The following is a 22,096-nucleotide window of genomic DNA, read 5'->3' as shown; positions in this document are numbered from 1 at the left end:
CCAGTTGTTTACAATATATATTAATGACTTGGATGAGGGAATTAAATGCAGCATCTCCAAGTTTGCGGATGACACGAAGCTGGGCGGCAGTGTTAGCTGTCAGGAGGATGCTAAGAGGATGCAGGGTGACTTGGATAGGTTGGGTGAGTGGGCAAATTCATGGCAGATGCAATTTAATGTGGATAAATGTGAAGTTATCCACTTTGGTGGCAAAAATAGGAAAACAGATTATTATCTGAATGGTGGCCGATGAGGAAAAGGGGAGGTGCAACGAGACCTGGGTGTCATTATACACCAGTCATTGAAAGTGGGCATGCAGGTACAGCAGGCGGTGAAAAAGGCGAATGGTATGCTGGCATTTATAGCGAGAGGATTCGAGTACAGGAGCAGGGAGGTACTACTGCAGTTGTACAAGGCCTTGGTGAGACCACACCTGGAGTATTGTGTGCAGTTTTGGTCCTCTAATCTGAGGAAAGACATCCTTGCCATAGAGGGAGTACAAAGAAGGTTCACCAGATTGATTCCTGGGATGGCAGGACTTTCATATGAAGAAAGACTGGATCGACTAGGCTTATACTCTCTGGAATTTAGAAGATTGAGGGGCGATCTTATTGAAATGTATAAAATTCTAAAGGGATTGGACAGGCTAGATGTAGGAAGATTGTTCCCGATATTGGGGAAGTCCAGAATGAGGGGTCACAGTTTGAGGATAAAGGGGAAGTCTTTTAGGACTGAGATGAGGAAAAACTTCTTCACACAGAGAGTGGTGAATCTGTGGAATTCTCTGCCACAGGAAACAGTTGAGGCCAGTTCATTGGCTATATTTAAGAGGGAGTTAGATATGGCCCTTGTGGCTATGGGGATCAGGAGGTATGGAGGGAAGGCTGGTGCAGAGTTCTGAGTTGGATGATCAGCCATGATCATAATAAATGGCGGTGCAGACTCGAAGGGCCGAGTGGCCTACTCCTGCACCTATTTTCTATGTTTCTATAACAGTCTATCCCAGTCAAAGGAATTTCTGCTTCCCAAATCAAGTTATCTCTGAAGTCCTTTTTTGTTTTGCTGGAGTGTTTGTCCGGAAAGGAGGACTTCATATACTGATACTTTATTTTCTGATTGGATTCTATCTTCATGTTAAGGTAACTTTTAAGGACAACATTTTTCAGACGATAAATTCTATGTGACCTTAAAATCCTAATTAATTGAATTTCGCCCTGTTTCAGCATCCTTAATTTTTGCATTCCGAAATATGCCCGATCTAATTTTATGTGCAATAAAATCATAAAATGCTGGAAAATGGTGGGGAAGCATCTGTAGATTTATTGTTTTTGGACAACGTCCTTTCATCAAAATAATTTTCTATCCCAATCTTTTACATGCCATGGACCCTGACCATTAACTGAGGGGTCTATGGACCCCGGGTTGGGGAAATCCTGGTTTATTTTTCACGTGGATCTTGTTTTCTTTTCCAACTCTCTTATTAGAAATATTATTACATATTCAGCATTACCCCATTGAGGGATACATTTTATCTATAGTGCTATCTATAAACCAATTCTCTATTTAATTCTTTGCCAGCTCTTGGACCAAACACATTCCCTTACTTATTTTCTTACAGTCTGTTCTTTCTCAGAGGTCCATCAACTCTGACTTATTCATTGGCTATGCATTGACTCAAGGGGTAATGCACAGCAATCAGTTAAACAACGCCTTTTTGGGATGTGGGCAATATCTAGAGCATCCAGGGCAACCACACACTCTCACAGGGAGAATATATGTATTCCATGCAGACAATGCTGGGGATTTTAGGATCAAATTCCAGACACTGGAGCGATGGGACAGCAATGACACTTGCTGCATTATTGTGCCACACATTTACTTTGCATGTTGTAGTGAAATGTTCTGCTTGGAATATATCATTGAGCAAAATGTGACTTATTCCTATTGCAGAAGTCTACTGTAAAAACAATCTGCTGCCCATTCATTTATTACTTGGACGTGTTTGCCTCAGGAAATGCACCTAAAGCAGGAACCCTAGGACAGGCTGAAAGGATTAAATGAGCACCCTGGGAAATGCATATGCATCCAGTGTTTGAGTTCCTGGCAGTCCATCAAATGATGTGTCTGCTTTTTGTTTGGAGTAATTTGATCCGCAAGAGCGGGCTATGTGGTTAACAGGAAGAGTTGAACAGGTCTGAGCATCTGTTCGGGAAAAGTCAGTGAGATAACTCAGTAGGAATAAGGAAATGTGTAGAAAATATATCCACACGTGTCAAAATCCAAAATTAGAGGTCATAATTACAAAGCAGTAACAAATTAAATTAAGATGGAATTCATGAGCAACAATTTCTCCCCAAACGATGGTAAGGATGTAAACATATAACCAGTTCCCTCTATAGATGCTGCCTAACCTGTTGAGTTCCTCCAGCTTTTTTGTGTGTTGGTCAAAGTTGGATTGAGTGAGTGGGGGGGTCAAAAAGGGGACAAAATAGGGAGTCAGAGAATGGACAGAAGAAGACAATGGCAGGGGGAAGGCATGGAACCAGAGGTCAGGGTTACCTGAAATAGAAAAATTTAATGTTCATGCCATAGGATGTAGTACAGGTCGACCTTCACTAATCCAGCACCATTGGGACCTGAGGAGTGCTGGATTAGTGAAAATGCTGAATTACAGAAACGATCACATTAAGCATTATCAGTGCCGGATTATCAAAGGAACCGGATTACAGGTAGTCGGATTACTGAAGGTCGACCTGTATACTTTAGCAGAATATGAGGTGTTCCTCTGGTTTGTGAGGCTCAACACAAGCTGGAGGAAAATCCATCCTGCTCCATTTTGGCATGTCATTCTCTTAATTTTGAAGGGACTGTTTCAAATAAGCTTTCCATTCCTCATTAATGGTTTTCTTTATTCTTTTAAAAATCAATAAATGCCCTTTGCATAATTATGTTTTAATTATCAATACAATATATATATTTTTGCTAAATATTCAAGTGCAAAACTGAAATATTACTGGAATACGACAGTTCTGCAAATTTGGATGTTTGAAGGACAAAGTTGTTTGTAGAGTAAAGGTTTTACACTTTTCCACTTCAGTGATTACTTGTCACTAGTGGCCTGCATCAAGATTTCACATACCTTTTGAGTAGAGGTTGGCATAGACAAACAGGATTTGGGCATAGGTGACCCCTCACTCTTTTGAAACTTAGAATGATTCTTTCACAGGAGTATCCAAACCATTGAAAATCCACTTGCCATAACAGTCTATCCCAGTCAAAGGAATTTCTGCTTCCCAAATCAAGTTATCTCTGAAGTCCTTTTTTTTGCTAGAGTATTTGTCCAGAAAGAAGGACTTCATATACTGATACTATTAATTCATATACACATACTTCATATCCAATAGACTGGCTCAGCCAGAAGAAAAAGGTAATGAGGACATTGAATGGTCATTTGAAGCTCTATTTCTGAGTTCTAATGTGTGAATTTAATGTGCTCCAGTTAAAACCAAATTAATTGCATTGTAATATTTTAATCTGCACAGCCCTTGTGTTGAACATCTACAATTATTTTATCTTGCAGCATGCCTTGCATTGTCGGTGACTGTACCAGAGACCCAACGCGTGACAACACTCTTTTCTTCCATTGCTCTACGGTGTGATTATTCCACATCCTCACAACCTCAGGATGTAGTAGTCACCTGGCGTTTCAAAACATTTTGCAAAGACCCCATATTTGAATACTATTCCTCATGTAAGTACTACCAGTGGATGTTACATTATCTTCATCACTACTTTACCCTTTTATGTCATCAGGGAAAGATCTCTGGTAACCTTGATACTTTTTACATTTTATGCAAGTTTTTATGAGTGTCAAAGCTAGTCAAATTTTGACCAATGTTTTAACCAAGCCCTACTGCTATTTAGAGTGCTGGCTCGAAATACATGTGAACTACTCAGCTGAAAAGGTACAAAAACCTGAAAGCATGTACCACCAAGCTCAAAGACAGCTTTTTTTTAAATTCAAATTTTTATTATTATTATTATTTTACAAAGCAGCACGGCATATCACAGAGCAGATACGGTACAGCATATTTACACAGCCATCCCATGACAGGAAAACAAATAAAATTTAGAGACAGAAAGAATTTCTTATTTAAGTTTAAATTAACGTCCAACCAAAATTGATCCTACATGTCTTGCACTTTTCCCTCACTGTTACTTCTTCCCAACATGTGTTCATATGATGAAATCTTAATCATTTCCTCAGTCCATTCCTTCACAGTGGGACATCTGGGTTTTTATCAGTTTTGCAATATAATTCTTGCAACTGTGATGAGACCCCCCTTTAAAATAGTGAACCTGTCATTGTTTACATTAGATATCATTGTCTGATCACCCAAGAGACAAAGCCGTGGGCACAAGGGCAGTGTGGAACCCGACCAATTCCCCAACAAATCGAGAACTTTACACCGAAATGGACGAACCATGGAACACTCCCAAATCATGTGAAAATATGTGCCCATCTCATTTTTACATTTCCAGCATAAATTATTATCAACAATCCCCATTTTGTAGAGTCTAGTTGGTGTCCAATAATATCTGTGTACTATATTATACTGAATAAATATCCCTCTCACTTCCCTAACATGTCTACCCATATTTGATAAAACAGCGGTCCCCAACCACCGGGCCACAAAGCATGCGCTACCGGGCCGCGAGGAAATGCTATGAGTCAGCTGCACCTTTCCTCATTCCCTGTCACGCACTGTTGGAACTTGAACACACCCGTCATCCATGTCAGCGCGGGAAGGAGATCAACTCCTCGAGCTTGCAAATGACGGTGGGCTGAAAAGTATGTTTGACATAACATCTCTGCCGGCATTCTGGGTCAAAGTCAAGGCTAAATATCTTGAGATTGTCATGAAAGTACTGAAAATGTTGCTTCCATTTCCAACATATTTCTGCAATGAATGCAACGAAAACTAAATTGTGGAATAGACTGGACATAAGGAACCCCCTTCGAGTATCGCTGTCTCCCGTCACCCCTCGATGGGACCGTCTTGTTGCACGGAAACAAGAAGAGGGTTCCCACTGATTCAGCGATATTGGTGTATTGCAATGATTTTATATGTTCATACGGGGAAAATATGTGCTGTGTGCTTAGTATCCAGACGTTACTTAAAATGTTATGATGCTATTGACTTATATAACCATATAACAATTACAGCACGGAAACAGGCCATCTCTGCCCTTCTAGTCCGTGCTGAACGCTACTCTCACCTAGTCCCGCCGACCTGCACTCAGCCCATAACCCTCCATTCCTTTCCTGACCATATACCTATCCAATTTTTCTTTAAGTGATAATATCGAACCACCTTCTGCCTCTTCTACTGGCAGTTTTTTCAACACTGACTTCAAGCTCCCCTGTCCTCCCCTGATAATTGACTTATCACTATATTCATGCGAGGAAAATATGAGCTATGCGTTTAATATTAAATTCGTTAGATAAACCCTTTCAGAAAGGAAATTGAGTGTTTTAGCCACTTATCACCTATATTCCGGTCGTGATTAACACCCCCCCCCCCACCTCCGAAACAGATTCGCTGACAACGGGGGAGATGGCACATACACGCATGCGCACTGATGCCCGCGCAAGGCTTCATGGTCATTGTAGTCTTACACGGGGTAAACACAATGGACCGGTCCGCAATGCAAAAATGGTTGGGGACCCCTGAGTTAGATAATGCAACAGCACCCTCTGGTGTGCAGACATGGGAGTACACCATTATTCAGGAGTAGGAATAGGACGGTGAATATGCAGTTGGTGCAGGGCACCCCGTGGCTATTCCCCTCGATAATAAATATACAGTTTTGGATACTATTGTGGGGGGATGACCTCCCAGAGGAATTCCACAGACACCAAGTTACTGGTCATAGCTCCATGGTTCAAAATGGAAAGAGAGAGGAGAGGGGAGCAGTTGTAATGTGGGGCAATAGTCAAAGGAACAGACAGATTCTGTGGACATGAATGGGACACCCAGATGGTATGTTGCCTCCCAGCTGCCAGGGTCAGGGATGTCTTTGATCATATCCACAACATTTTGGAGGAGGAAGGGGAGCAGCCAGATGTCTTGGGTACATATTGGTACCAGTGACATAGGAAGGAAAAGCAGAGAGGTCGTGTGCAGAAAACTGAGAAGCAGGACTTCTTGGGTAGTAATTTCTGGATTGCTACCTGTGTCACGTGCCAGTGAGGGTAGAAATGGGATGATTTGGCAGATGAATGCATGCCTGAGAAACTGCTGCAGGGATCAGGGTTTCAGGTTGTTGGATCATTGGGGGATCTCTTTGATTAGCCACGGGATCAAAGGGGATGGGGAGAAGGCAGGGGAGTGGGGATGACTGGAAGAATTGGATCAGCCCATGATTGAATGGCAGAGCGGACTTGATGGGCCGAATGGCCTACTTCTGCTCCTATGTGTTATGGTCTTATAGTCTACGGGATGTATGACCTGTACAAAAGGGACAGGTTGCATTTGAACTCGAGGGGGACCAATAATCTCATGGGCAGATTTGTTAAAGCTGTTGGGGAGAGTAAGCTAATTTAACTGGGGGCTAGGAACCGGAGTGGAGGGGATGCAGGTTTGGATGAATGGTAAAAAAGCAAAGATAGTGTGCAGTCAGACTGTCACAAAGGGAAGTCGATAATAGGACGAAATTGCAGCCAGCAAGGGTGAGTATCAGTGCATTAGGGGCGTAGAATCAAAAAAGGTAGCAAATACATTACTCAAAGTGTTATATCTCATTGCACAGAGTATAACAAATGAGGTGGATGATCTTGTTGCATTTTTACAGATTGCAGAGTATGAGGTTGTGGCCATCACTGAAGGATGCTTGTAGTTGGGAGCTGAATGTCCATGGTTATACATTGTATCAGAGGGATAGGAAGGTAGGTAGAGGGGGCAGTGTGGCTCTGCTGGTAAAGAATGGCATCAAATCAGTACAAAGATATAACATAGGATTGGAAGATGTTCTCTGTACCTATTCATCTCTTCTCCTGCCGAGGGCTTACCCGTTGCAGCAGTCCAGGAGGGGAGACACTGGAGGCAGTGTGATGTGGCATTCAGGGCTGACCCCTACCATCACTGCTGCCGTCTAGTGTTCACTCGGTGGAAGACAGGGTAGATTGCTTCCATGCACGTCTTGATTATCTGCTGAGAACTACTTGTTCTTGCCAACAATACTCATGCACCATCAATCTTCAGGATATGTCACTGAGGAACTTGGGCAATATATTTTTATGTGACTATGCTTAATGCTATTTTATATAGTATGTGCTGTTGGTAATGTGTTTTGCACCTTGGCTTAGGACAAACACTTTCGTTTGGCTGTATTCATGGGTAATCGTGTATGGTTGAATGATAATTAAACTTAAACATGAAAGAGAATGTGTTAATGAAACTGTTTTGCACAAAGAGATCAGCAGCTGCAGCTTCTGATGGTGGCACCTTTGGTGACTATGTTTCAGTATTTCTAAAATGCCACAGGCTACCAGCAAGAATCTCAGTGATTACCTTCAGTGGGCAAGATAGCAGGAGAAATAATTTTATTTATAGGAAAAATCAGTAATTAAAGAACATAATAGAAGTAAAACAGGTCTGAAAATGTTTGTCTATTTGTGAAATACAGTAGAATGGTATAATATTTATTTTTGTATACTATATAAAATTATATGATTATGTATAATACATGAAAGTGCACAAGAATTAATTTGACTCTTTCTCACAGCGTACATTGCTATGTTGAGTATGGGCCAAGATCCAACCAATGATTGCCAAGATGATCAGCGACAGGTGCGAATTGTAATTCAGAAACGGGGCCAGAATGAGCCCATACTGGGGAACGAATATAGACAGAGGAAGATCACCATTCAGAACAGTAAGCATCACATTGATACCAATAAATATAGGCTATATAAAGGCAATCTGTTCTCAGTATTTCTCCTTTTCCAGCAGAAATATTCAGTTCCTCTTTTGAAAAACTGGTTTTAGAATTTTATTATCCATGATGTAAGTTATTGCCTCTTAATTCTCTTTGCTGTTGTTGCTTTTTCTGCTGTTCTTCATTTTAATATTTGATCATCTGGTGCAAGGAAAATGTTGATTACATGTGCACAGTGATAATATTATGATACTGTTCGCTGGCATAAATGTCCTTCTGGGGACAGTCTAGAGATTTGCATGCTAGACATGTTCAAAATCCTACAGCTGGAATTGTAAAAATCCTGATCCCATTGATGCAAATACCAAAACCTTTTAAATTTGGGTCAAAGTATATGGATTGCATAAGAACAGAGAATTTGGTCCCTTGAGTCGGCACCACCACTCAGCAAAGTAGGAAGCAGAGGGTAGTGGTTGAAGGCTGTTATTAATAGTTAAGAAGAATTGTAGATTCTGGAAGGATCTTGGTCGGTAAACTAAGTAAGCCGAGGAGTGGCAAATGAATTTCAATACAGATAAGTGTGAGGTGATGCATTTTGGAAAGTCAAATCAGTGTAGGACTTGTACAATGAATGGTAGGGCACTGGGGATTGTAATGGAGCTGAGGGTGCAGGACTACAAGTGCATAGTTTGTTGAAAGAAGCATTACAAGTGAACAGAGTGGTGAGAAGGGCATATAGCATACTGGCCTTTAACCGTCAGAGTACTGAGTATAAGAGTTGGGACATTATGTTACAGTTGTATAAGCCTTTGGTAAGGCTACACTTTGAGTACTACGTACAGTTCAGTCCATCCTGTTATAGGAGATGCACAGTTAAACTGGAAAGAGAACAGAGAAGTTTTGCGAAGATGTTGCCAGGATCTGAGAACCTGAGTTACGGGGGAAGTGGGCCAGGCTAGGTTTTTATTCCTTGCAACATAAGAGAATGAGGGGGCAATCTGATGAAGTGTTTACAATTATGAGAGGCATAGATATGGTGGATGGTAACAGTCCTTTCCCCAAGATAAGTAAGTCCAAAGTATGAATGTATGGGGATCGGTATAGGGTTCATGATTTAAAAGGGACTCGAGGAGCAAGTTTTTCATGCAGAGGGTGTGAGCATATGGAATGAGCTGCCAGAGGAAGTGTTTGGTGCAGGTACTATAGTTTTATTTAGAACCACTTGGTTAGGTACATGGAAGATTAGGCCTTTGAGATATATGGGCCAAAAGTAGGGAGTTAGGAACAAACTCAAAATGCTGGAGGAACTCAGAGACTAGCTGAGTGGTCATTGTGGTCAGCATGGAGAGTCTGTATCTATGCTGTATTGTTGTATGGCTCCATAAGATCCTGCTGATCTTGAGATGGCTTTTTAGAACAGCTTGTTGTTGAGCCCACTAGGGGATCGGCTGTACTGGATTGGGTATTGTGTAATGAACCGGAGGTGATTGGAGAGATTGAGGTAAAAGAACCCTTAGGAGGCAGTGATCATAACATGATTGAGTTCACTGTGAAATTAGAAAAAGAGAAGCCGAAATCTGATGTGTCGGTGTTTCAGTGGAGTAAAGGAAACTACAGTGGCATGAGAGAGGAACTGGCCAAAGTTGACTGTAAAGAGACACTGGCGGGAAAGACGGCAGAGCAGCAGTGGCTGGAGTTTATGCGAGAAATGAGGAATGTGCAAGACAGGTATATTCCAAAAAAGAAGAAATTTTCGAGTGGAAAAAGGATGCAACCGTGGTTGACAAGAGAAGTCAAAGCCAAAGTTAAAGCTAAGGAGAGGGCATACAAGAAAGCAAAAATTAGTGGGAAGACAGAGGATTGGGAAGTCTTTAAAACCTTACAAAAGGAAACCAAGAAGGTCATTAAGAGAGAAAAGATTAACTATGAAAGGAAACTAGCAAATAATATCAAAGAGGATACTAAAAGCTTTTACAAGTATATAAAGAGTAAAAGACAGGTGAGAGTAGATATAGGACCGACAGAAAATGATACTGGAGAAATTGTAATGGGAGATGAGGAGATGGCAGAGGAACTGAACAAGTATTTTGCATCAGCCTTCACTGAGGAAGACAGCAGGATACCAGACACTCAAGGGTGGCAGGGAAGAGAAGTGTGCGCAGTCACAATTACGACAGAGAAAGTACTCAGGAAGCTGAATAGGCTAAAGGTTGATAAATCTCCTGGACCAGATGGAATGCACCCTCATGTTCTGAAGGAAGTAGCTGTGGAGATTGCGGAGGCATTAGCGATGATCTTTCAAAAGTCGATAGATTCTGGCATGGTTCCGGAAGACTGGAAGATTGCAAATGTCACTCTACTATTTAAGAAGGGGGCAAGGAAGCAAAAAGGAAATTATAGACCTGCTAGCTTGACGTCGGTGGTTGAGAAGTTGTTGGAGTCGATTGTCAAGGATGAGGTTATAGAGTACTTGGAGGCATATGACAAGATAGGCAGAACTCAGCATGGATTCCTTAAAGGAAAATCCTGCCTGACAAGCCTATTACAATTTTTTGAGGAAATTACCAGTAGGCTAGACAAGGGAGATGCAGTGGATGTTGTACATTTGGATTTTCAGAAGGCCTTTGACAAGGTGCCACACATGAGGCTGCTTAACAAGATAAGAGCCCATGGAATTACAAGAAAGTTACATACATGGATAGACCATTGGCTGATTGGCAGGAAACAGAGAGTGGGAATAAAGGGATCCTATTCTGGTTGGCTGCCGATTATCAGTGGTGTTCCACAGGGATCAGTGTTGGGGCCGCTTCTTTTTACATTGTACATCAACGATTTGGAGTATGGAATAGATGGCTTTGTGGCTAAGTTTGCTGACGATACGAAGATAGGTGGAGCGGCCGGTAGTGCTGAGGAAACGGAGAGTCTGCAGAGAGACTTGGATAGATTGGAAGAATGGGCAGAGAAGTGGCAAATGAAGTACAATGTTGGAAAGTGTATGGTTATGCACTTTGGCAGAAAAAATAAATGGGCAGACTATTATTTAAATGGGGAAAGAATTCAAAGTTCTGAGATGCAGCGGGACTTGGGAGTCCTCGTACAGGATTCCCTTAAAGTTAACCTCCAGGTTGAGTCGGTAGTGAAGAAGGCGAATGCAATGTTGGCATTCGTTTCCAGAGGAATAGAGTATAGGAGCAGGGATGTGATGTTGAGGCTCTATAAGGCGCTGGTGAGACCTCACTTGGAGTACTGTGGGCAGTTTTGGTCTCCTTATTTAAGAAAGGATGTGCTGACTTTGGAGAGGGTACAGAGAAGATTCACTAGAATGATTCCGGGAATGAGAGGGTTAACATATGAGGAATGTTTGTCTGCTCTTGGACTGTATTCCTTGGAGCTTAGAAGAATGAGGGGAGACCTCATAGAAACATTTCGAATGTTGAAAGTCATGGACAGAGTGGATGTGGCAAAGTTGTTTCCCATGATGGGGGAGTCTAGTACGAGAGGGCATGACTTCAGGATTGAAGGGCACTCTTTCAGAACAGAAATGCGAAAAAAATTTTTTAGTCAGAGGGTGGTGAATCTATGGAATTTGTTGCCACGGGCAGCAGTGGAGGCCAAGTCATTGGGTGTATTTAAGGCAGAGATTGATAGGTATCTGAGTAGCCAGGGCATCAAAGGTTATGGTGAGAAGGCGGGGCAGTGGGACTAAATAGGATAAAATGGATCAGCTCATGATAAAATGGCGGAGCAGACTCGATGGGCTGAATGGCCTACTTCTGCTCCTTTGTCTTATGGTCTTATGATCCTCTGCATTTTCCTGCCCTATCTACATATTACTTGGTTCGTTAATATCCTGAAATCTATCAGCCTTTGTTTTGAACAAACTCAACAACTGAGCCTCCACTGCCCTCAGGGTTGAAAATTCCTCACTTATTCCCTCTTTTCTAATATGGAATGACATCCCAAGAACCAAATATATCCTTTTTCATGTTAGAATACCAATATGCACACTATTTCCAAGCTTGGTCTCCTGATGGCCCTGTATGATTGAAGTAAATCTTACTTTTGTACTTTGACATTAAGGCAATTTTCATACCCAGTTGTCTACTGCATGTGCTTGTTAAATTTCAATGTAAAAGGACAGCTGGGTCCATTTGAACATCAACATTTCTTAATTTCTCACAGTTCTTTTTAATTCAGAATTTCTTCCTCACTGGATTGTATAAATTCACCTTTTCCCACTTTGTGCTGTTTCCCATGGTGTGGTTTTACAGTCTACATCTTCATGAAGCCTCTGTGCATCACAATTCGTAACAACTATCATTGGATGAAGGAGATGTATGGTGCAATAACATGATATTGCAAATTTTGCATATCTTGCTTTAAGTGCAAGACTTAGATCTGTGATATTCTAGACATGCTTTAGAATCAAACTTTTGAATGAAAGCTGGGTGAGAGCACTGAAGATGAACATAGGGCTGGCTTTTAAGCTTGCCATATTCCAACTAAACATGAATAAAGATGTGTGAAACGGAGGGAGGTGTAAGCTATTCATTCCCTTTCTCTGCTTTGCCATTCAATGAAATCACCGCTGATCTTTTATCTCAGAAAACATTTCCTGCCCTACCCTATGTCTTTTAATTCTGTTTATAATTTAAAACTCTTTCTTGTATATACTCAGCAACTGAGCATTTGAATAGCGAAGATTCTCTACCCTACAGGTGAACAAATGTCTTCCCTTTTTTCTCTCCTATCTGCCCATCTCCTGATGTTGATAATTGATTTTAGTTTCTAGAAACCCATCCAAGGAGAACATTATCCCTACATCTACCCTGTCAAATGCTATAAAACGTTACAATCGTTTCAGTGAAATCATTACTCATTCTTTAAATTTAGGGAGTATTGATTCAATCTGCTTGACCTCTCAGTGGTAAGTTCAATGTCAGGAATCTCTTTTAATGCATCTACTACGCTTTCTCAAATGCAGTAGTGTTCTTTCTATATTAAGAGATCAGACCTATGTACAGTATTCCTGCAGACACACCAGAGCGATGTCCCCATTCTTGCACTTGGTTCACCTTTGAATAAAGGCCAACGTACAGAGATGAAGAGACTGCTGACGCTGGAATCCAGAGCAAGAACAAATTCTGCTGGAGGAACTCAGTGGGTCATGCAGCAGCAGTGGTGGTGGTGGTTGGGAGGGGGCAGAGGAACCGTTGATGCTTTAAGTCAAGACCTTGTAACAGGATTGATGTCAAATGCAGTGTGCACTCCTAATTGCATAATGTATCTAAATGTAAATTCTCAATGGACACCCAGTTCCCTATCAACACCAATATCAGACCACACTGGACTTGCTGAAAATCTAGCCTTTTAAATGATCAGAATATTACAATTGGTAAATGCTTAAATTTCTCTGAATTAGAAAACTTGGGGACAGGCCAGATTTGTAGGTAAACTTTTAACTTCATTGAAGATGCAAGATTATCTTGGAGCAGTGCTGCATGAGGTGTGTTAATTTCTTTAATAAAATTAAGAGAAACTCTGGAGATTGTAGCCTGTGTTATCAAGCCGCAGTTATCACTTGAACTGGAAAACTATTGCTCAGTTTAACCAGGACCAGGTGATGAGCAACTTGCTTTAAAATGTGACTAGATTTTAAGTAGACTCCCACGTTCTAGCACCACTCAAGCAGAGTTACTAGATAATTGTTACTAGTTCAGAGCTCAGTAGAATATGTTTGAGAATCTTTGTTTTGAATTATAGACAACAGACAATAGGTGCAGGAGTAGGCCATTCAGCCCTTTGAGCCAGCACCACCATTCACTGTGATCATGGCTGATCATCCACAATCAGTACCCCGTTCCTGCCTTCTCCCCATATCCCTTGACTCCGCTATCATTAAGAGCTCTATCTAACTCTTTCTTGAAAGCATCCAGAGAATTGGCTTCCACTGCCTTCTGAGGCAGAGCATTCCACAGATCCACAACTCTCTGGGTGAAAAAATTTTTCCTCAACTCGGTTCTAAATGGCCTACCCCTTATTCTCAAATTGTGGCCTGTGATTCTGGACTCCTCCAACATCGGGAACATGTTTCTTGCCTCTAGCGTGTCCAATCCCTTAATATGTTTCAATCAGATCCCCTCTCATCCTTCTAAATTCCAGTGTATACAAGCCCAGTCGCTCCAATCTTTCAACATATGACAGTCCCGCCATCCCGGGAATTAACCACGTCAACCTCTGCTGCACTCCCTCAATAGCAAGAATGTCCTTCCTCAAATTTGGAGACCAAAACTGAATTCAATTGTTATTGTTACTATATTATTCTACATCCTTTGTGGCTAACTTGTATATGTTTGCTTTAAAGGAGCTGACCTGTGGATCAGTGAGGTGATGTGGTGGGACCACGGTGTTTATTTCTGTACTGTTGAGGCACCAGGTGATACGACAGGGGACTCTGACAAAGAAGTTCGACTTATAGTTTTACGTATGTTTTTAAATTGTTTAAATTCCACATATGTTAAGTGCTGTTTATGCATTTGTACACCTAATTCATTTCATTTAGGAGATCTGCAAGATGATAAATATTATGTAGAGAAACACAGAAACATAGGAAACCTATAGCACAATACGGGCCCTTCGGCCCACGATGCTGCGCTGAACATGTACTTACCTTAGAAATTACCTAAGGTTACATATAGCCCTCTATTTTTCTCAGCTCCATGTACCTATCCAGGAGTCTTTTAAAAGACCGTATTTTGTCTGCCTCCACCATTGTCGCTAGCAGCCCATTCCACGCTCTCATCACTGCGTAAAAAAAAAACTTACTCCTGATATCTCCCCTGTACCGACTTCCAAACATCTTAAAACTATGCCCTCTCGTGCTAGCCATTTCAGCCCTGGGGAAAAGCCTCTGACTATCCACACGATCAATGCCTCTCATTATCTTGTACACCTCTATCAGGTCACCTCTCATCCTCCGTTGCTCCAAGGAGAAAAGGCCGAATTCACTCAACCTATTCTCATAAGGCATGCTCTCCAATCCAGGCAACATCTTTGTAAAATTACAGTGATAAAATTATCTGAAAAAGTCAACGTGGTTGACTACAGATCTTTCATTGAATACAACTAGAATAGGTGGAAAGAGAGTTTACCACTATGTGCCCGTGATTCTGCTGTGGGTAAGTTTTTCATTGCACCTGTATATACATGTACAAGTGTATATTACTATAGACTTTGAAATTACCAATCAAATTGCAATTTTTTCAATAATTGCCAGAAAGCCAAATAGCACCTTACAAAAATCTGGATAGTTTGGGTAACTGTCTCTATAAACCCAATGAACAGATGGTCAGTGGGGCTTGTTGTCTGTAGTTGATTAAGGATACTGGTGAAAGCAGGTAAATGTGAATATCCAAATGTTGCTGTCATCATCATTAGTAAGACTGAGATTTTACTAATGCTTCATTACCGAAATGCATCAAATTTTCAGAGTTTGCGTTTGTACTATAGATCAAACCCAGCTTGGTAGAGATCTATAGAATGCCCTAATACAAAAATGTCTCTTGTGTCCAATGCACCCGATGCAGCCTCCTCTACATTGGTGAGACCCGTCGTGAATTAGGGGTGCACTTCGTCAAGCACCTCAGCACCATCTACCACAAGCAGGACTTCCTGATGTCAAACATTTTAATTCCCATTCCCATTCCCATTCCGACATCTCAGTCCATGACCTCCTCTGTGCCAAGATGAGACCATCCTCATATTTTGAGATTTTATCACAAGTTTCAGGTTTCTTTTCATAAAGTTCTGGTTTGTTTTAGGAGTTTTGAAAATTATCTTAAAACAAAAAAAGTCTAACATTTTTATTTCTCCCTCTTTTCAATGATTTTTTTCCTTCTCCTTATTGTTTTCCGTATCTAAATTCAATGAATTCATCTCCTTTACTCTCTACTTCTCCTTCTCAGCTCTTTGACTATGTGTTTATTGATCTTTAAATCTGATTGTCTATGTAATACCCCGATTGAAGACCATGCTTTATTGTATTAATACTGTTATGCTGTTGGGTATTTTATATTCTGCAGATTTTCTCAAAATGCAATGTGGTCCTTTTTATTACATTACACAATTGAATAATTCAGCTGATTGATGTTAGGCTTGTTGAATTAGCCAACAAGATTTGTCTTGTTAACATTTTGTCCAATAAGATGCCCTGGAACATTCTAGCGGGATTGTGGGGTAGCCATTTTCGCGAGAGTGCAGGAGTTTTGGAAGAAGAAGAAGGGGCGAGTTGAAAGATGACTAACATGAGTGAAGAACCTGATGAAACACTCATAGAACCCATTTAAGACAATAAGACCATAAGATATGGGAGCACATTCAGGCCATTTGGCCTATTGAGTCTTCTCCACCATATTCTGATGCTGTGTCCTCTTGTCTTAGACTCTCCCACCATGGAAAACACCCTCTCTACATCCACTCTTTGTCCATCTGTTTAAGTTCTTCTGTAGCCCCTCTATTTCCTCAACACTACCTGCCCCTCCACCAATCTTCATATCATCTGCAACAAAGCCGTGAATTCTATCATCCAAATCATTGACGTTAAACGTAAAAAGAATCGGTCCCAACACAGACTCCTGTGGAACACCACTGGTCAATGGCAGAGAGTCATAAAAGGCTCCCTTTATTCCCATTCTTTGCCTCCAGCCAATCAGCCACTGCAATATCCCTGCAAGAATTTTTCCTGTAATATCGTGGACTTGTAGCTTATTAAGCAGTCTCATGTATGGCACCTTGGCAAAGGTCTTCTGAAAAACCAAGTATGGAATATCAACCAATTCGCCTTTCTCTATCTTGCTTGTTATTTCTTCAAAGAATCCCAACAGATTTAGAAACATAGAAAACCTACAGCACAATACAGGCCCTTCAGCCCACAGTGCTGTGCCGACCGTGTACTTACTTAGAATTTACCCAAAGTTACCCATAACCCTCTGTCTTTCTACCAATCCAGGAGTCTTAAAAGACCCTATTGTATCCACCTCCACCACCGTCACTAGCAGCCCATTCCACGCACTCACCACTCTCTGCATACAAAAAAAATTACCTCTGACATCACCTCTGTACCTACTTCCAAGCACCTTAAAACTGTGCCCTCTCATGTTAGCCATTTCAGGCCTGGGAAAAAGCCTCTGACTATCCACCTGGTCGATACCTCTCATCATCTAAGGAGAAAAGGTCAAGTTCACTCAACCTATTCTCATAAGGCATGCTCCCCAATCCAGGCAACATCCTTGTCAATATCCTCTGCACCCTTTCTATAGTTTCCACATCCTTCCTGTAGTGAGGTGACCAGAACTGAGCATAGTACTCCAACTCAATCCCATGGCTGATGAAGACCATACACCGTATGCCTTCTTAACCACAGAGTCAACCTGCTCAGCAGCTTTGAGTGTTCTATGGACTCGGACCCCAAGATCCCTCAGATCCTCCGTGCTGCCAAGAATCTTACCATTAATACTATATTCTGCCATCATATTTGACCTACCAAAATGAACCACCTCACACTTATCTGGTTTGAACTCCATTTGCCACTTCTCAGCCCAGTTTTGCATCCTATCGATGTCCTGCTGTAACCTCTGACAGCCTTCCACACTATCCACAACAGCCCCAACCTTTGTGTCATCAGCAAATTAACTAACCCATCCCCCCCACTTCCTCATCCAGGTCATTTATAAAAATCATGAAGAGAAGGGGTCCCAGAACAGATCCCCGAGGCACGCCACTGGTCACCGATCTCCTTGCAGAATATGACCAGTCTACAACCACTCTTTGCCTTCTGTGAACAAGCCAATTCTGGATCCACAAAACAAGGTCCCCTTGGACCCCATGCAGCCTTGCATGGGGTATCTTATCAGTGCCTTGCTGAAATTTGTCAGTCTGTACTTTCCCTTGAGAAAACTATGATGACTATTGCCTATTTTCTCATATGCCTCCAAGTACCCTAAGACCTCATCTTTAATAATCGACTCCAGCACCTTCCCAACTACAGAGGTCAGACTAACTGGCTTAAGGTTTCCTTTCATCTGCCTCTCACCCTTCTTGAAGAGTGAAATGACATTTGCAATTTTCCAGTCTTTTGGAATCATTCCAAAATCTAGTGAGATCTTGAAAGATCATTACTAATGCCTCCACAATCTCTTCAGTCAGCACTTTCAGAACTCTGGGCTGTACACTTTCTGGTCTAGCTGACTTACCTACCTTCAGAATTTTCAATTTCCTAAGAAATTTCTATCTAGTTATGGTAACTTCACACACTTCATGCCTCTTGATACCTGGAACTTCCACCACACTGCTAGTGCTTTCCACAGTGAAGAGTGATGCAAAATACTTATTCTGTTCACCCGCTATTTTGTTGTCCCCCATTACTACCTCTCCAGCATCGTTTCTCAGTGGTCCGATATCCACTCTTGCATCTTTTTTACACTTTATGTAAATGAAGAAACTTTTGGTATCCGCTTTAATATTATTGGCTAAATTACCTTCATATTCAATCGTTACCTTCTTAATTACTTTTTTAGTTGTTTTCTGTTGGTTTTTAAAAGCTTCCCAATCCTCTAACTTCCCACTAATTCTTTCTCTATTATATGCACTCTCTCTGGCTTTTATATTAGTTTTGACTTCTCTTGTTAGCGTTGGTTGTGTCATCTTTCCTTTAGAATGCCTATTCCTCTTTGGGATGCACAGTGGCATGCAAAAGTTTGGGCATCCTGGTCAAAATTTCTGTTACTGTGAATAGTTAAGTGAGGAAAAAATGAACTGATCTCCAAAAGTCATAAAGTTAAAGATGAAACATTCTTTTCAACATTTTAAGCAAGATTAGTATATTGTTTTGTACAATTTTAGAGTGGAAAAAAAAGGAAAGGAGCACCATGCAAAAGTTTGGGCACCCCAAGAGATTTCAGCTCTCAGATAACTTTTACCAAGGTCTCAGACCTTAATTAACTTGAAAGGGCTATGGCTTCTTCACAGTCATCCTTAGGAGAAGCCAGGTGATACAAATTTCAAAGCTTTATAAATACCCTGATTCCTCATACCTTGTCCCAACAATCAACAGCCATGGGCTCCTTTAAGCAGCTGCCTAGCACTCTGAAAATTAAAATAAATGATGCCCACAAAGCAGGAGAAGGCTGTAAGAAGATAGCAAAGCGTTTTCAGGTAGCAGTTTCCTCAATTCGTAATGTAATTAAGAAATGGCAGTTAACAGGAATGGTGGAGGTCAAGTTGAGGTCTGGAAGACTGAGAAAACTTTCTGAGAGAACTGCTCATAGGATTGCTAGAAAGGCAAATCAAAATCCCCGTTTGACTGCAAAAGACCTTCAGGGAGATTTAGCAGACTCTGGAGTGATGGTGCACTGTTGTACTGTGCAGCGACACCTGCACAAATATGACCTTCATGAAAGAGTCATCAGAAGAAAACCTTTCCTGTGGCCTCACCACAAAATTCAGCGTCAGAAGTTTGCAAAGGAACATCTAAACAAGCCTGATGCATTTTGGAAACAAGTCCTGTGGACTGATGAAGTTAAAATAGAACTTTTTGGCCTCAATGAGAAAAAGTATGTTTGGAGAAAAAAGGATGCAGAATTTCATGAAAAGAACACTTCTCCAACTCTTAAGCACGGGGGGTGGATCGATCATGCTTTGGGCTTGTGTTGCAACCAGTGGTACTGGTAGAGGGAAGAATGAATTAAATTAAATACCAGCAAATTCTGGAAGCAAACATCACACCGTCTGGAAAAAAGCTGAAGGTGAAAAGAGGATGGCATCTACAACAGGATAATGATCCTAAACACACCTCAAAATCCACAATGGGCGGAATCTCCATTTGGCAGCGTATGGAGTAAGACGTTTTTCTGTCTCAGCTCCATCTTTCACAACTTACTTTCCACTGCTTATCCGTTTCAAGTTTGAAGATGTATTATGTTTGCTGAAGGATTTTACGATTTAATTACGGTGGCTGGAACCGAATTACAGAGTGGCAAAACTCTTCCTGAGCCGCAACAAACAGAGAAATTGGAAGAATGCTCTCTTTAATAGAAGCTAGTAATGTGCAGATCGGTACATTGGATGCCAAAGTGGATAAATTGACGAAAGCTAATGAATTGTTTGAAAAAACCATCATTGCTATTCGGGAGTCTTTGAAGAATTTGGAAGATTGATATCAAGACGCTTAAGCAGAGTACTCACAGAATTGAAAGGGAATGTGAATTAATGGATCAATCTATTAAGGAACAGGATTTGAAGATGTCTTCTATGGAAAAGAAAATTAATGAGAATACTTCGGAATTATCAAGAATTAAGAAGAAAACGATTGATTTGGAAAGCAGAAATCACAGGATGAATCTACGTATACAGGGTTTGCATGAAAATACAGAAACCGGTGAGCCACTAAAGTTTTTTTTGAACATGTTACATTCACTTTTTAGTGACATTCTTGAAGCCTGTCCGATATTGGACAGAGCCGACCGAATAAGACGTTTTAAACCATCAGCCCAAATTAAACCACGTCTCTGTTTGCATTATTTTACAACCAAACAAGCTATTCTTTGGAATGCAAGGAAAAGGGATAAGCTAATCTATAATGAAGTTAAGATTCGTATAGTGGAAGATTTTGCCCCAGAGATTTATGCCGAAAGACCGTAGACAAGATGAAAATCGCTTTTTTAAATTTTGGAAGGGACCCTTATTTCATTCTTTATCAGTAAATAAAATAAGAAGAGTATCTATTTTTATTAATTCTAAAATCCCTTTTCTTCATTTTAATACTGTACTGATTTAATTGGAAGATATTTAATTGTTACTGGTTTGTTGTGTGGTCAAAAGGTGGCTTTGGTATGTGTATATGCACCTAATATAGATAGCCCTGAATTTTTTAAGAAGCTATTTTGTGTATTGCCGAATTTAAGTGAATATAAGTTGATTATGGGCGGTGACTTTAACTGTTGTCTTAACCCGTTGATTGACAGATCATCCACCAATCCGTCACTTCCTAATAAAGCTGCGATTTGTATTAGTTCTTCTTTATTAGAATACAGTCTGGTTGATATTTGGAGATTTAAATTTCCAAAAGATAAAGATTCTTTTTTTTCACATGTATCCATAAATATTCAAGAATTGATTATTTTTTCTTGGATACACGATTGGTGCCCTCTGTTCTTGAGTGTGCCTATGATGTGATTGCGTTGTCAGATCATGCACCTATGAAGCTAACTTTGGAATTCTCTGATAATATTCACATACCTCAGTGGAGATTTAATATTTCATTGTTGCAAGATTCAACTTTTGTAAATTTTATTTAAGAACATATTTTCTCTAGTTTTTGAATTGAGTACAACTGAGGGAATGTCAAATTTGGTTATTTGGGATACACTGAAATCTTTTCTGAAGGGACAGATAATTTCATATTTAGTAGATTTAAGAAGGAAAACTAAGGCGGAACTTTTGCTGATCACTAATAGGATTAAAGAAATAGATAAACTATTCAGTAATGCCTAGTAAAGATCTCTTTAAGGAAAGGGTGGAACTCCAAGCACAACGTGATTTGCTTTTGACTTTTCCCATTGAACAGCAACTTTTTAAATGCAAAAGCCAATTTTATATACATGGAGACAAATCAGGTAAATTATTAGCTGGCCAGTTAAAAGCAAGTTTGGCTAGAAGATAGATAAAACCATAGAAACTACAGCACAGAAACAGGCCTGTTGGCCCTTCTTGGCTGTGCCGAACCATTTTCTGCCTCGTCCCACTGACCTGCACACGGACCATATCCCTCCATACACCTCCCATCCATGTATCTGTCCAATTTATTCTTAAATGTTAAAAAAGAACCCGCATTTACCACCTCGTCTGGCAGCTCATTCCATACTCCCACCACTCTCTGTGTGAAGAAGCCCCCCCTAATGTTCCCTTTAAACTTTTCCCCCCTCACCCTTAACCCATGTCCTCTGGTTTTTTTCTCCCTTTGCCTCAGTGGAAAAAGCCTGCTTGCATTCACTCTATCTATACCCATCATAATTTTATATACCTCTATCAAATCTCCCCTCATTCTTCTACGCTCCAGGGAATAAAGTCCTAACCTATTCAACCTTTCTCTGTAACTGAG

General features: G+C 40.8%; 1 protein-coding gene across 1 annotated transcript in view; it reads left to right on the top strand.

The window, feature by feature from the left end:
* Nucleotides 1-22,096, top strand: part of LOC134347946 (immunoglobulin-like domain-containing receptor 1) — a 67,631-nt gene that overhangs the window by 19,305 nt on the left and 26,230 nt on the right. Inside the window, exons 2-4 of the mRNA XM_063050615.1 lie at nt 3,581-3,751; nt 7,789-7,938; nt 14,306-14,425. Of these exons, the coding sequence (XP_062906685.1) occupies nt 3,581-3,751; nt 7,789-7,938; nt 14,306-14,425 (441 nt within the window). The remainder of the gene's footprint in view (nt 1-3,580; nt 3,752-7,788; nt 7,939-14,305; nt 14,426-22,096) is intronic.

The sequence above is a fragment of the Mobula hypostoma genome, chromosome 6 (genome assembly GCF_963921235.1).
Source record: "Mobula hypostoma chromosome 6, sMobHyp1.1, whole genome shotgun sequence".
NCBI classification, from domain to species: Eukaryota; Metazoa; Chordata; class Chondrichthyes; order Myliobatiformes; family Myliobatidae; genus Mobula; species Mobula hypostoma.
Note: the sequence above shows the minus strand (reverse complement) of the source record. Positions and strands in the feature narration are given on the sequence as shown.